The following is a 17,376-nucleotide window of genomic DNA, read 5'->3' on the forward strand; positions in this document are numbered from 1 at the left end:
TCTAGTACTGAATATTTAAAATAATACTGGTACACCCAGAAGTATGTGTGTGGTGTTAGTCACTCAGTCATGTCCAACTCTTTGAGACCCCATGGACTGTAGCCCGCCAGGCTCCTCTGTCCATGGAATTCTCCAGACAAGAATACTGGAGTGGGTTGCCTTTCCCGTCTCCAGGAGATCTTCCCAATTCAGGGACTGACCCTGGGTCTCCGATACTGCAAACAGATTCTTTACTGTCTGGGCCACCAAGAAGCCCCAGAAGTATGAGGAAGGCTTGATATTTGAACAACACACCACCTAAATATATTAACTATAAAATTCTCTCAGTAAATGCTGAAAGTAACTTGGTCAAATTTAATATTAGTATGTATTTTTAACTACTCTCTTAGCTATAAAATCTCTTAGTAAATTAGGAAGTAAAGGGAACTTCCTTAACCTGACAAATGGAGTCTTAATTTGTTTTTAAAGTGAAATGTTAAAAACATTCCCTTAAAAACACAAGGCTTCCAGTATTATCCTTTCTACTCTACATTAACAGTCTTGGGAATCTTCCCAATCCAGGGATCAAACCCAGGTCTCCTGCATTGCAAGCAGATTCTTTACATCTGAGCCACCAGGGAAGCCCAAGAACACTGGAGTGGGTAATGTAACACTTCTCCAGGGGAACTTCCCAACCCAGGAATTGAACCGGGGTCTCCTGCATTGCAGGCAGATTCTTTACCAGCTGAGCTACCAGAGAAGCCTATCTTAACCAGTGCAGTAAAATAATAAAAACATTAGGACTAAAAAGGAAAAAGCACAATTATCATTAATCATAGATGGCCGATTCTATTTTGCAGGGAGGAAATGTACAAAATAAGCTTAGAAGACCTTGTCATCCCAGAAAACTAGGAAGTTATCAATGACTACAGAGTCCATGTTAAAAGACTCGAGAGCAAACCTGAAAAGATTTGCGCTGGCTAAAGATTCAATGATTCTCGAATCAATAATAAAATGAATCCAATGGATTACAACACATCAAGTATATTTAAATTCATGGGGTCACAAAAACATCCTCCTCAGTTCCTTTTGGGGATTTGTCCTGATTTGCACCAGGTTTGCCTGGGACTGTTCAGGTTTGACACAAAAAGCCTCATGTCCTGAGAAACACCTTCATCTCAGGCAAACAGGGATGACTGGTCACGTTACAGGGAATCAACTCATCATCCTGAAGACTGATAAATAATCATACACTTGATCTCAGAGAGTAATTGAAATATTGACAAGGAAAATATCTTTATAGAAATATTATAAAGATATAATATATAGCAATAACAATAAATGTATATAGAAATATCATAAAGTTAATACGTGAAGTAGAAATTATATAATTAGAATATCATTTTGCCAACCAAGTCCCAGCCAAACAATGCTGTGCTTAGTCACTCAGTCGTGTCTGACTCTTTGCGACACCATGGACTGTAGCCTGCCAGGATTCTCTATCCATGGGGATTCTCCAGGCAAGAGTGGGTTACCATGCCCTCCTCCATGGGATCTTGCCAACCCAGGGATCAAACCCAGGTCTCCCACATTGCAAGGGGATTTTTACCATCTGAGCTACCAGGATAGCCCAAGAATACTGGAGTGGGTTGTTGTTGCTGTTCAATAGCCTAGTCGTGTCCAACTCTTTACAACCCCATGGACTGCAGCACACCAGGCCTCCCTGTCCCTCACCATCTCCCAGAGTTTGCCCAAGTTCCTGTTCATTGCATCAGTGATGCTGTCCAGTCATTTCATCCTGTGAAGCCCTCTTCTCCTTCTGCCCTCAGTCTTTCCCAGCATCAGGGACTTTCCCAATGAGTCATCTGTTCACATCAGATGACCAAACTACTGGAGCTTCAGCTTCAGCATCAATCCTTCCAGTGAATATTCAGGGTTGATCTCCCTTAAGGTTAACTGGTTTGAAGTAGGTAGCCTATCCCTTCTCTGGGGGATAGCCGAAGAATAGATCTTATCATTGCTTATTAAAGTCACTAGCAACACATACATAGTCAAGCTGACGTTATGTATCTGCCCAGGGTACCCAATACCATGATGTCTGGCATTTACTTTAAATTAATCAGAATTGGGGGAGGTACATAGATATGGAGGATGATGGGCAAGCAGATTAGTTAACTGGCCATGAATCGATAATTGTGAAAGCAAGGTAATGGACATAGGCTGTTTTATCACACTATTCTCTCTTCTTTTGTAGATGTTTGAATTCTCCATAATAAAATACTTCAAAAAAAACCTGGTTAACATAAAAACAAGTCATCAGAAATGCATAGACTCATATTTACAATGTTCACTACATTGTGTTTAAATTAAGCAAAATAAATATAATGATACCAATGATGTTTAAACAAACTAAAGTACACTTACACAACAGAGTAGTACAAAGCTATAAAAATCACATTTTAACGTATAATTGAATGACATGATGGTATATTCGTAAACACAATGATAAACAAGTAAGGGTTTCAACGTGATCTCAGTTCCTTTAAAGTATGCACATTTGCAAAGACACTAAAGAAATATAATGAAATGTTAACCGTATATATCTCTGGGGAGTGAAATTATAGTTGAATTTTATTATCTCTATTACACTTTTTATACTTGTTGGTTCTGTCTATGTTGATCTTTTTCCTTATAACAAAAAATATACTATATGTTATATATTTATTAAAGAAAAGTAGCAAGCCTGGAGGAAGACAGGTGGGAGGGTAAGCTCAGACAGCAGGTGACATGACTAAGCCTGCACAGGCAGAAACCCCATTTCCGGCTCTGCAGCAGCAAGGCCACAGGACCGCCCAGCTCCAGAGACACTGACAGGGCCTGGCAGGTGGCAGGCAGAATAAGAGCCACTTCACTAGTGAGAAGAAGCCCAAGGATGCAGTCTGGACCACCTGCTCTCCTGTGCGCAGTCGTGGCCCTCATCTGCCTTGGTAGGGAGCTCCCCAACTCTGCAGCTGGGACTTGAGGAAGGAGATTTGGGAAAGAAGTTAGAATAGAATGCTTTTCTCCGCTTTATTTCCTGGGTCAAAACTTGGCTACTGTGGCAGCTTTCTTGTGAGCATCACCAACAAATAAGTCACTTTTCCCTTCTTTCCCACAGGTTCCAACAATGTTGAGAGCGCCGATGTACCTACAGTGTATAAAAAAGAGGGGGAATCCGTGACCGTGGAATGCAAGTTCTCAGTCAGCTATACTTACTATATGATGTACTGGTATCGACAGCCTTCCAGCGGAGAGATGATTTACGTGATTAATATTTATTCTCAAAACAAGCACTCAAGGGAAGGACGATATTCTGTGGAATTTTACAAACCCAACCAAATGCTGAAACTCACCATCTCAGCCTTGACGCTGAGTGACTCGGCCATCTATCTCTGTGCTGTCAGAGAGTTCCACAGTGAGGGTAGTGACAGGAAGCGCCTTACAAAAACCCCCAGGGCTCAGCACGAGGCAGCCACCTGCTCCAGAAGAAGACAACCCACAGAACAGGAAGAGGGAAGACACAGGCACGATGGTTGGTACTGCTGGATCTAGAGAGAGGCTAATGAATGTTCTCAAAACAACCTTCCCACATTTGGTATCAGAGAAAGAGCCATGGTTACGAGACCCCAGCCTCCAGAGCATTTTGATCTCTGTGTCTGGTGTCTACATATAGCCCATCAAGGTATGCCTCTGTCATTTCTGCTTGCCCAACATCCACACCCCTTTTCTGGTGACAGCACCTTGATCTTCTAACCTCCTCCTAGACCTCCCAGGTGGTGTAGTGGTTAAGAATCGGCCTGCCAATGCAGGAGTCACAAGAGATGCGGGTTGGATCCCTGGGTCGGGAAGATCTTCTGGAGCACGAAATGGCAACCCACGCCAGTATTCTTGCCTGGAAAATCCCATGGACAGAGGAGCCCTGTGAGCTACAGTCCATGAGGCCACAAAGAGCGGAACACAAGCGGAACACAAAGAGGCCACAGCGGAACACAAGCAAACACACACCCCTCCTTCTACCCCATGTGTGGGTTTGGATGAAGCTGACCCCATCCTTGGATGCCCTGACCAATTAGCATAGTTCATCTCATTGACCACAATGATTGGTTCAAGGATGCATACATGATCCAAACCCACATCCCAAATTTAATACAGAACCTTTGGGAATGCTGCTGGAGATTAAGAGGTTAGGATGTTGTTAAAAAGCAATAACAAGCTCCAAGTGGAATCATTTGCCTCATCTCCCACAAAAGCAAGTCAAGACTCAATTGCAGTTTCCACCTATTCCAGAAACATGACCTTTAAAACAGTCAATCTGAAATTTCCTGATTAATACCAGTGAGGTTATCTGTGATAAAAAACCTTGCTATTCCCTTTCCCCATGAGAAAATGGTCCTGGCCTGAAATCATCTTTTTTTTTTTTTTTCCTTTTGCTAATACCTTCTTGTCCTTCCTTCCTTCTGCCTATAAAAACCTTTTACTTTGTACAACCCCATGTTTTGCTACATGGGATGCTGCCTGATTCATGAATCATTGAAAAAAAGCCAATTAGATCTTCAGATTTACCCAGGTGAATTTTTTTTTAAACAATGTAAACCTAGAGCTGCCAGCACCCCTCTTGCCATCACAAGAGAAGACCATGATTTTGAAAAGAGTGAAACTGAGTTACTAGAACATTGTTTGAGGCCCTGGGCTCTGCTGTGATTAGAGAAGATCTACCTGGAATTTTCAGTTGAACAATTCAGCTACCTGAGCTTGGGTTCCACCAGAAGCGGACAAGGATTCAAGTGCAAGTGGTTTAGTTAGGAAGTGATCCCAGGATGCATGGCAAGAGCTCTAGGGAGGGTGACAGGAAGGGAGTGAGCCAGTGAAGAGTGTGTGTTGTCAGGCCATCTGCCATTGGGCACCAGATCTTGCCAGGGAATCTTCTGGGAACCAGCGCAAAGCACTATCTCCTCTTATCTCAACTGCGGCCAAAGGAACTAGGATACTGATACCCCAATCTTGTGTGTCTTTGACAGAGGACAGCTCCAGCGGATGAGGGTGTTAACTCCCCAGCACTGAGATCTGCCAAACCCAAGTGTTGTCAGAAGGAAGTGGGCACTGTGCACTTTGAAATGATAAACATGAGGAAGTGAAGGTGGGATGTCAACAATGTGACACAATTAATCTATTTTTTTGTAAGCTATTATGAGTTGAGTTTTCCATTATTAATATTTTCAAGCAAAAGAGACAACGAAAAACACTAATAAAGACAGTCATGAGGTAAAATGAACTAAGCAAGCAAAATACTTCAAAATAACTTTTGAAAACTTTTGATGTGCTGCAGTTCAGAAAGGATCCTATCAAGGAGGAGAAATTTACCCCTCTACCCTCCTTGAGTTCCTATGGTTGGACTAGTAACAAAATTGACACAAGAAAAACTAACAGGAAAAAAAAAAGAAATATATTTTAATTTGTGCATACAGAGTTCTCATGGAAAGGGTACCTAAAAAGTGGCCAAAGCAGGCAGTTTTATACTTTTCATTCAGTTCAGTTCATTCAGTCGCTCAGTCGTGTCCGACTCTTTGCGACCCCATGAATCGCAGCACGCCAGGCCTCCCTGTCCATCACCAACTCCCAGAGTTCACTCAGACTCACGTCCATCGAGTCAGCGATGCCATCCAGCCATCTCATCCTCTGTCGTCCTCTTCTCCTCCTGCCCCCAATCCCTCCCAGCATCAGAGTCTTTTCCAATGAGTCAACTCTTCACATGAGGTGGCCAAAGTACTGGAGTTTCAGCTTTAGCATCATTCCTTCCAAAGGAATCCCAGGGCTGATCTCCTTCAGAATGGACTGGTTGGATCTCCTTGCAGTCCAAGGGACTCTCAAGAGTCTTCTCCAACACCACAGTTTAAAAGCATCAATTCTTTGGCACTCGGCTTTCTTCACAGTCCAGCTCTCACATCCATACATGACCATTGGAAAAACCATGGCCTTGACTGGTAATTGTCAAATGCTCAACTAGTGAAGAATCTAAACAGAGTCTGGGCTTGGGGTAGTGAGATAAAGAAGTAACAAGGTTTGTTTATACAGATTTTTCTTCCAGATTCCCTATCTCTGGTGATAAGATGCAGGAAGGACACTTTCCACATAGAGGTTTATTTCCTACTTTCAGGGGGACAGAGGAGGGTAAGAATTTCCTTATCACATCAGCTATTTCTCAAACAGCTTCAATTCAAAAAAATCAGGATGCCACTACAGCATACTTTGGGGCAGCAGCCATGAGCCCCAACACTTCAGTTCTTCAAACTGTTCCAATTAGATGGGTTGGACATCAACCGACATCACCCAGGGTGCTAAGGAAGAGGGACAGACTTAACACCTGTACCTGCATTACTACACTGTACACTTTATTGTTCTCTCATCTCCAGATCTTTTCTGTGCACGGTCACCTTGCTTAGCGCTGCTCCATTCATCTCCCTATAGCATCCCTCCCGAGAATCCTGCCTGTGCAAAGAGCTTGGATCCCCTGTAAGACTGTGCTTTCCCCAGCTCCCAAATTCTGCCCCTGCTGTTTGCTTTCCCAGCAATACACTTCCTCCCCATTTCTACCTTTTGAGGATCACCATCCTTCAAAACCGACTTCACATCTCTTCTTTGACATTCTTGAAAATGCTCCAGTACCAAGGAGCAGGCCTGGATCCCATATCTTGGTTTCAAATATCATTTCTAATAAAAGGAACCAGAGATCCTTGGAGAAATGTCTAATTCTGAGGCTGGAGCAGGGAATACGCAAGGTAATCCTGGAGTATGCCATCATGCTAAACACATACACAAACCCCAAAAACCAGTGCTAAGGCAATGTCAAAAGGACATAAGAGCCAACTGAAGAATCTCCCTGTGCCCAAAGCTGGAACACTTCGAGCAATGAAATACATTAAGCAGTATTAAGTAGCAACCTAAAGTAGAAAATAAATATCTAGAGTCATTGATATAAATAAATTATTTCAAAAGTAAATTAGGGAAAATAGACAAATATCCCAAGCTGAAGAATTTCAAATGGTTTATGTAGACACTCCACACTCGGAAAGTGGAGCATAACTCCCCACTCCTTAAGTGTAAGCTGCACGTAGTGACCTCCTTCCAAAGAGGACAGTAAGAAAAGGCAGGAAAAGAGTAACTGTGTAGAAGAGAAAACTTGACAAACACTGTCTCAGCCAGGTAATCATATTCAGCATCAACAGAAAGAAGTCATGACGACAGCAGGTCCCCTTGATATGAAATGATAAGAAGTGGCAGTTTACCTCTGTGGTCTTCCTTCCCAAAACCCATAACCCCAGTCTAATCATGAGGAAATTATCAAAGAACTCCTAAGTGAGGCAATTCTATGAAATACCTGGTTAATACTCCTCAAAACTCTTGTTGTTGCTGTTCAGTCATTAAGTCATGTCCACTCTTTGTAATCCCATGGACTGCAGCACGCCAGGCTTCCTTGTCCTCCAGTAAAAACTCAAAACTACCCAAGACATCAAAAATAAGAAAAGTCTGGGAAACTGTCACAAACAAGATGAACCTGAGGAGATACGATGACTAAATGTAATGTGGCAGCCTCGATGGGATTTTGCAAACAGAAAAAGGACAGGAGGTATAATCTAAGTGAATCTGATAAAGTATGAACTTAACAAAGTCAGCATTGGTTTATTATCTACAGTACAGTTACCATTGGAAGATGTTACTGAGAAGGGAGGGTGTGGACTGTGTGGAAACTGTGTGTACTATCTCTACAACTTTTCTGTAAATCCAAACTACTCTAAAATTTAAAGTTCACTTTGCTGCTGCTGCTAAGTCACTTCAGTCGTGTCTGACTCTGTGCGACCCCATAGACGGCAGCCCACCAGGCTCCCCCGTCTCTAGGATTCTCCAGGCAAGAGCACTGGAGTGGGTTGCCATTTCCTTCTCCAATGCATGAAAGTGAAAAGAAAAAGTGAAGTCAGTCAGTCATGTCCGACTCTTAGCGACCCCATGGACCGCAGCCAACCAGGCTCCTCTGTCCATGGGATTTTCCAGGCAAGAGTACTGGAGTGGGGTGCCATTGCCTTCTCCAAAAGTTCACTTTAAAAACCTATAAAACTGTAGGTTTCATTTGACCTGATTTTTGCGGAGGGAAAATTATAATTTCATGTATAATTGCATCATTATATATACATCAAAAAGTCTTGAACTGGACTGTTGAGTACATATCCACCACCTACATGTGGCTGTGGAACACTTGGATTATAGCTAATTCAAACTGAGATGTGCTGTAAATGTGAAATATACACCAGGCTTCAAAGATTTAGTATGAAAAAAAAAAATCAGTGATTTTTTTTACATTGACTCCTTATCAAAATGATATTTTGGATTTACTGGGTTAAATAAAATATATTATCAAAATTAATTTTATTTCTTCATGTTCTCTTTTAATATGGCTACTAAAACATTTTAAGCTGTGTGCGTGGCTCACGTTGCATTTCTGCTGATAACAGTGGTCTAAAAGGATAGACATGAGATGTTAACAACAGTTACTCCTGGTAATAAGATTAAAAGTAACTTTTTTAGCTTTCCTTTTATCTAAATTTTTCTTCAATAAATATGCATTCTTTGTATAATAAAAATAGTGATAAAATGAAAAGATATGAAGAACTACTACACTGAAATGTCACACTAAATGATGGAAGCACCAACTAGAAATGTCAAACCATAGAGTCCTTCCATTAATTAATTATTCATTCATTCATTTAAATGTACATATATTAAGTATATATGTGCAAGGCACTGGGACAGTTGGAATAGAAGCACAGAAAAGATGAGCTATAATTATTTCCTTCAAGGAGTTCACAGTCTACTTGGGAAGTTAGGCTCATAAATATTTAAAATATAGCAACATAATGTGGTCAGTGATACACCTATGATGATTTCTATAGAGTCAACTCTCCTGTCCTTCCTGCTTTAAATGCCACTCTTTTTTCTGGTTCCAACATTAGTTTACTTCTCTGCCCACCCTATGATTGTAACTAATACTTATATGCTCCTGACTAATATACCTCTGACCTTGATGAGGCCATAGGTACAAGCTGAAAAAAAAATGACTAGTGTATCAGAATTGGGATCCATAAAAATCTGAGCCACTTGTTAATGCCATTTACCTGTACCTTCAAGAAATCTCAAGCCCAATCTATGTATACCACTCTCCTATACATGCCCAACTTTTTGGTTTTGTGGGTCAAACTTTATAGTTTTGTGTGTCTTGTGGGATAAGGAGGCAATCAATTGTCTGTGGAATAGAGTCAGAATGGGTTGGAGAGTTGATATATTTCTGAGGTGAAACATTGAAAATATATTGCTGGCCCTCCCATATTTAAAGACTTATAAGATAAAATTAAATTAAATTACATATGAAAGCTTCAGGCAGGTAGGTATAGAGAGAGAAAAAATAATTTTTCGTTGTTTTTCAGTCGCTAAGTCATGTCCTCCTCATTGCAAACCCATGGACTGCAGTATGCCTGGCTTCCCTGTCCTTCACTAGCTCCTGGAGTTTGCTCAAACTCATGTCCATTAAGTCAGTGATACTATCTAACCATCTCATCCTCTGTCGCGCCCTTTTCCTCCTGCCCGCAATCTTTTCCAGCATCAGGGTATTTTCCAGTGAGTCGACTCTTCACATCAGGTGGCCAAACTATTGGAGCTTCAGCTTCAGCATCAGTCCTTCCAATGAGCATTCAGGGTTTATTTCCTTTAGGATTGGCTGGTTTGATCTCCTTGCTGTCCAAATCAGATATCAAGGGATTTGTTGATTTACTCCACCAGTGAAACCACATTTGGAACAGCAGCTACTGTTGTATTCACCATCTGATAAAATTTACAGTAATCCTTTGTCATTCTTCAAGAGTCATTTATCTTCTTCTCAGGCCAATTAGTTGATTTGAATGGAAATCTGATGGAAATTATCAACCCTGAATCTTTTAAGTCCTTTATGGAGGCACTAATTTTTGTAGTTTCTCCAGGAATGCAGGATTACTTTGGATTTACTAGCTGGGAATTTAGAGGCAGTTCTAGCATCTTCTAAGTTATCCTCACTTATCAGATAACCAATATAGTGACTCTGCCATTTGCTGAATGTGTCTTTTTCAATCAGACATTCTAGAACTTGGGAAATAACCATGGGGTGAGTTCAGAGCCCAGCTGCCTAGACTGTGAGATGGACCTGAACCAAAACACCATAACCATTCAACCTCAATAAAATCCTACTCTGACAAGCAAAAAAGAGTGGCAGATTGGGTTTTCAAGATTTAGTGTCGTTTCAGAGCCAGTGTCTAGATATCCCCAAAAGTCTGGTTATTTCCCTGCTCCAATGCACTATAACCTTGGCAAATGGTTGCAAGTCTTTGATGGGAAAGGAAAGAGAAAAAACTTGCAGTATAAACTTCTGGTCATGTAAATATAAATTGGAAAAACTGTAATTCTTTCTACATGTATGATATCTCATTATGTTGTACCTGTCAAACCTTGAATCTAGTTACAGGTATAGAAGCAATGAAAGATGCTGAAGGTGGGTCTTGAGGAGTTTCAGCATTTCCCCACAGGAGAGGAAGGTCATCATAGGTTCTCCAAGCAAAGGGGCACCAAACTCCCTGCACAGGGGAGGAAAGTCTGCTTCCTCTAGCAAAGGAGACTGAGGACTTCCCAGGGCCTTGGTTTGATCGGAATCTGCCCACATGTTGCCATCTCAATACTCGGGGTCCTATCTCTATGCCAATCAAGGCCCTAATTTTAACTATAGTAAGAGCCCCCTACATGCAGAGCCTTCAAGTTGTAAACTTTCAAAGATACGAACATGCCTTCACATATCCAGTCATATAAGTTAGTTCCTGTCTGACATACAGTGTCACATGCCTACATCCTCTACAAGTGGTTGTGCTTTTGTGTACTTTACTGTACTTTACTGTACAGAGTACTGTGTTTCAAGCCCAGGATATATGGGAGCAAGCGTAAAAGCAGAGGTGGTGTAACTAGTACTACTGTACTTTTCAAGGTACTCTACTGTTAGATTAAAAATGTTTATTTCTGTGTTTGTTTATGTATTATTTGTGTGCAAAGTATTATAAACCTATAACAATACAGTTACAGTCAATTATGTTACTTGGGTACCTAGGCTAACTTTGCTGGAGTCATGAGCTAATTAGACTTACGAACATGCTCTCAGAATGGAGCATGTTCGTATGTAGGGGGCTTACTGTATAAGAGACTTTGAGTTAACTGGGTACTGTAATCCACCTGCTCATGACATTAGTCTTTGAGTTTGGTTTTCAGAAATGTCAGATACTGCAACAACAAGAAATAAGGATTTTTTCACAGCTGTCGCAGAAACTTTCCAGTTCTTTGCCTAGACCTTAGGCTGAAATGTGTTGATACTACCCCAAATTCATTATTTTCTTTCTCAAATTTCTTTATGGCACCTAGAAGCAACTCACATTCCTTACACTCTTTATTTCCGCTAAAGTGTTCAGTGATAACAGCTACCTGGTAACTCAGCACTTCCTTCTGTAAGCACCTGATGGCAGGGATACTAGCATCCCATTTACCAGTGGCAGTGGGATCACCACACCTAGCAAAATCAGGGAATCGATATCAACTCCCCATCTGGAAGGTTCTATTTAACAGAATCAGTTTCAGACCAGTAACTGTGCCATTTAGGGTCAGCCAGGTTAGCAGAACCACTGTGAATGATACAGAATATAGGAGTAAGGATTCATTATAGACCTTACAAACACAGGAGGAGAAGGGAAGGTCTGGAAAAAGGGAGTCAGAGGATCAAAAAGGGGTCATTAAGTTACCTGCATGAAGCAGTAGCACAAAGGCACGGGCTGGGGCTCGAAGGAAAATCTAAGGACCTAAGCACTTTCAAAGGAAATCAGTCCTGAATATTCATTGGAAGGACTGATGCTGACACTGAAGCTCCAACACTTTGGCCACCTGATGCGAAGAAGTGACTCATTGGAAAAGACCCAGATGCTGGGAAAGATTGAAGGCAGGAGGAGAAGGGGATGACCGAGGATGAGATGGTTGGATGGCATCACTGACTTGATAGACATGAGTTTGAGCAAGCTCTGGGAGTTGGTGATGGACAGGAAAGTCTGGTGCACTGCAGTCCATGGGGTTACAAAGAGTCAGTCATGACTGAGCAACTGAACTGACTGAAGCCCTTTCAGCCACCAAAATGGGACTGTGAAGAGGAACTCATTGAGAGGTGTACAGTAAGCTGCTATCTCTTGGGTGGATCCACAGCCAGGCATCTGGTGATGGGCCTGGGGTAACTGTTGGTAGGCAGAGCCAAGAGTAAGAAAGATTAGCTGGCATAGAATGGAGGAGAAGAAGGACAAAGTGGGACCCACCTAGCACCCCGGCATCTGTCACTGGACCTGACCACAGTGACCTTCTAAGAGTGTAATAGGGAAGAACAAACCTGACTCCATACTGGACCTGTTTTTCACTGGATCTTTTGTATTCTATTGTTTTTGCCACAAGTTTAAAATGTTGCCTATAACCTAAAACATACAGGATGGCCCATTCTCAAGGCTCTGACCTTTAAAGTGTAACACTTTTCCATTCAAAAAAAGATAAAAATCTGTAGAACTCAGAATAACGTTTGTCTTGTTGGAGGCTTATAGGAACGTTGTGACTGGACATCTGTGGACACTTACAAGAACAAAGGACTCTGCCATGAAGAAGCTTGCAGGAACCAACCACACCACCACCACCACCACCACCCCTTTAGTATAAATGAAGCCCAAACGCTAATGTGGGGAAGGTGTTTCTTTGGAACACAAGTCCACCATCTTTGAAGCCTGCTGGCTTTCTGAATAAAGTCACTATTACTTGCCCCAACAACTTATTTCTTGATTTACTAGCCTGTCATGTGGTGAGCAATATGAGCTTGGACTCAGTAACAAGAGGAATTGTCACTGCTTCCCTTCTGCCTTCCAAATCTCATGCAACTTCGTCATACGCCCATCTCTAAAGCAGAACTCCACACAGAAGAGGGTTCTGGGAAACACAGTTGTCAGAGTAGTTGTCCAGTACAAACCTGCACTCCTTATCTCAGATATCAGAAGACAGTCAGTATAGGCAGAAAGAAACGTAGAGAAGCCCCTGGGAGCTCTTTGGTGACCTTGTGACTGTGGATCACCTGTGATTTGGGAAATTCCTGAAGATCTCAGTCCAGGCCCCACAGAGAACTTTCCTCTCAGAGATGCAAATGTCAGTGTGGATGTACTGGGAGTCCTTCTGAAGACAGTGAAACTAAAAGAAACACTATCAGGTATGATGAACAAAAGGCTCATTTCCTCTATGTGACTTGGTCTTCCAGAAAGGGGGTGAACATAAAAGGAGAGTGAACACAATTCCAGGGCCCTATAAATTCTAAAATGCAGAGAACTTTATTCTGATTTATTTACACAAACAGTGCTTGCCTTTTATCAACTCAGGCTGGATCTCTGCAAACGAGAGAGTGAGAGATGGAGTAGAAGATTCATAATGCAGCTCAATGAAGATGCTTTCTTCCTTTTGCACATCCTGGTTCCCCTCTGCTCAAAGTTCCAGCTGCCTAAAGTTACACAACAGTCACACAGCAATCCCCCCATCACCTGCCTCCTATACCTACATTCTATGACCCCGACTCCACCTCACTACCTGCCATGTACACTGGCCACAGTAGTAGAACCAGAGAACAGACACACACAAAAAAATATGCAAAAGGAAACAGTTTCCAACATCATGGCAATGTTCCTCAACTAGAGTCCATCAGTTCAGTTCAGTCGCTCAGTCGAGTCCGACTCTTTGCAACCCCATGAACTACAGCACACCAGTCCTCCCTGTCCATCACCAACTCCCAGAGTTCACTCAGACTCACGTCCATTGAGTCGGTGATGCCATCCAGCCATCTCATCCTCTGTTGTCCCCTTCTCCTCCTGCCCCCAATCCCTCCCAGCATCAGAGTCTTTTCCAATAAGTCAACTCTTCCATGAGGTGGCCAAAGTATTGGAGTTTCAGCTTTAGCATCAGTCCTTCCAAAGAACACCCAGGACTGATCTCCTTTAGAATGGACTGGATGGATCTCCTTGCAGTCCAAGGGACTCTCAAGAGTCTTCTCCAACACCACAGTTCAAAAGCATCAATTCTTTGGCCCTCAGCTTTCTTCACAATCTAACTTTCACATCCTTACATGACCACTGGAAAAACCATAGCCTTGACTAGACGAACCTTTGTTGGCAAAGTAATGTCTCTGCTTTTGAATATGCTATCTAGGTTGGTCATAACTTTCCTTCCAAGGAGTAAGCGTCTTTTAATTTCATGGCTGAAATCACCATCTGTGATGGGACCAGATGCCATGATCTTCGTTTTCTGAATGTTGAGCTTTAAGCCAACTTTTCCACCCTCCTCTTTCACTTTCATCAAGAGGTTTTTTAGTTCCTCTTCACTTTCTGCCATAATGTTCTTTAAACATGTAGAAAAATAAACCAGTGTTTAAACTCCATGTGCTTATTATTGCTCTTATACCAACTACAAAAAATGCAAGTTAAACATGCACAAAACTTTAAAACCAGTAAAACTTTAGTGATTTTAATTTATGATGTTTTGCTAAAACTAAATAATCAATTTAGAGCTGTATATATATATATATATATATATATCTCCCTGGAGGAGAGCATGACACCCCACTCCAGTACTCTTGCCTGGAGAATCCCACGGACAAAGGAGCCTAGCAGGTTATAGTCCATGGGGTCGCACAGAGTCAAACATGACTGAAGCGACATATAAATCCCTGGAGGAGGGCATGGCAACCCAATGCAATAGTCTTTCTTAGAAAATCCCAAGGACAGAGGAGTCTGGCAGGCTATAGTCCATATGGTCGCAAAGAGTCAGATACAACAAGTGACTTAGCATGCATGCACACACACACACACACACACACACACACGTGTGTGTTGGATTTTACTTATCAGTTTGATTCTTCTCATTTTCACTGTTTCACATAATCACTGTTATTTTTCCTTTGTTCAAAAATAAATTCATGGACTCCCTGGTCCAGTGGTTAAGAATCTGCCTTGCAGTGCAGGGGATATCAGTTCAATCTCTGGTCCGGGAAGATGCCACATGCCATGGAGCAACTAAGCCCATGCGCCACAACCACTGAGGCCACGCACTGCAACTACTGAACCCCACATGCCCAAAAGTCTGCGCTCTGCAACAAAAGAAGCCATCACAGCAAGCAGCCCACACACCACAACTAGTGAGCAGCCCTCAGGCAGCAACAATGACCCAGCGCAGCCTAAATTAATAAATCCATATTGAATTGTTAATCTTCACTTGATTGGTTGATGAATTACTGTGCACCAACAGTACAATTCATGGCAAATAGATGGGGAAACAGTGGAAACAGTGGCTGACTTTATTTGGGGGGGGCTCCAAAATTACTGCAGATGGTGATTAAAGTCATGAAATTAAAAGACACTTACTCCTAGGTTATCACCAACCTAGACAGCATATTCGGAGAAGGCAACGGCACCCCACTCCAGTATTCTTACCCGGAAAATCCTATGGACAGAGGAGCCTGGAAGGCTGTAGTCCATGGGGTCTCTGAGGGTCGGACACGACCGAGCGACTTCACTTTCACTTTTCACTTTCATGCATTGGAGAAGGAAATGGCAACCCACTCCAGTGTTCTTGCCTGGAGAATCCCAGGGACAGGGGAGCCTGGTGGGCTGCCGTCTATGGAGTCGCACAGAGTCGGACACGACTGAAGTGAAAGCAGAGACATTACTTTGCCAACAAAGGTCCATCTAGTCAAAGCTATGGTTTTTCCAGTAGTCATGTATAAATGTGAGAGTTGGACTATAAAGAAAGCTGAGCACCGAAGAATTGATGCTTTTGAACTGTGGTGTTGGAGAAGACTCTTGAGAGTCCCTTGAACTGCAAGGAGATCCAACCAGTCCATCCTAAAGGAGATCAGTCCTGGGTGTTCATTGGAAGGACTGATGTTGAAGCTGAAACTCCAATACTTTGGCCACCTGATGTAAACAGCTGACTCATTTGAAAAGACCCTGATGCTGGGAAAGATTGAGGGCAGGAGGAGAGGGGACGACAGAGGATGAGATGGTTGGATGGCATCACCAACACAATGGACATGGGTTTGGGTGGACTCCGGAAGTTGGTGATAGACAGGGAGGCCTGGTGTGCTGTGGTTCACAGGGTCGCAAAGAGTTGGACATGACTGAGCGACTGAAATGAACTGAACTGAACAGTACAATATTGAAAAGAATGTTTTCAACTTTTAATGAAACATTCTTTACTACATGACTAGCCGTCTATGGGGTCGCACAGCGTCGGACATAACTGAAGGACTTAGCAGCAGCAGTAGCAGCAGCATACCTATTACTAAGCAACTGTAGCTAAATTGTTTATATAAAAGATGAACTCTACACAATATAATCATGCAAATGGTGAATATGGAACCAATCATACATTGAGTTTTACATGCTTATAGCATTCAACTTGTGGTAATTCCATTTCCATAACTGTTTTCTTTTTTTTTCTTTCTTTTTTTTTTAAATTTAATTTTATTTTTAAACCTGAAACACTGTATTAGTTTTGCCAAACATCAAAACGAATCCGCCACAGGTATACATACGCTCCCCATCCTGAACCCGCCTCCCTCCTCCCTCCCCACACCATCCCTCTGGGTCGTCCCATTACCTGACATCACTTGCCCTTCACTTAGTGCTAACATTACTGAAAAAACAAAAGAGGGCTTTGGAGTCTTGCGGCACTATTTGCTTGTACAATCACCGTAAGATAAGGCCCAATATGATTCAGTTGCATTTTATAAGAAATATGTACTTCTTACAATCTTGCATATAATTCAAGGCTGATTTTCCCACAAGAAAAAAAATGGGAAATTAATTTATAAAACTAATATATCTACAACTTTGTAACATACTTCTATTTTGATGATGCTCTTTATTTCCTTAGTACTATCTATAATATTTAGCAATTACTCTTCTTTAAATTAATGATAAAGTATACTAAGGCATTGTTGGGCTTTCTTCATGGCACCAAATTACAGCTAACATCTGTCTAAAACATACGCATTTTCAACAAGAGTTTTCATACCAGCATGAGTTTTTGTACCAACCCTTAGTGAATGCTAATATAAAAAGACGTAAAACAATTTAAAAATTTTGGTGACTGTTAAAAATAGTAACATTAAAGAAGCCAATATCTCTTCCAGCTAGTTCATAAAGCAAAAAGTAGAACATAACATACTGTTAATAACAGTGAATG

The 17,376-nt window shown here is 41.9% G+C and overlaps 2 gene segments (V, D, J or C); both read left to right on the top strand.

Moving 5' to 3' along the window:
• LOC102415345 overlaps positions 1-17,376 on the top strand; it is a gene marked incomplete in the record, with an annotated part of 786,957 nt that overhangs the window by 610,705 nt on the left and 158,876 nt on the right.
• On the top strand, positions 2,781-3,585 carry LOC102394335. The segment is given in 2 exon segments: positions 2,781-2,966; positions 3,137-3,585. Coding segments are annotated over 2 exon segments (489 nt in total).

The sequence above is a fragment of the Bubalus bubalis genome, chromosome 11 (genome assembly GCF_019923935.1).
Source record: "Bubalus bubalis isolate 160015118507 breed Murrah chromosome 11, NDDB_SH_1, whole genome shotgun sequence".
Classification (NCBI taxonomy): domain Eukaryota; kingdom Metazoa; phylum Chordata; class Mammalia; order Artiodactyla; family Bovidae; genus Bubalus; species Bubalus bubalis.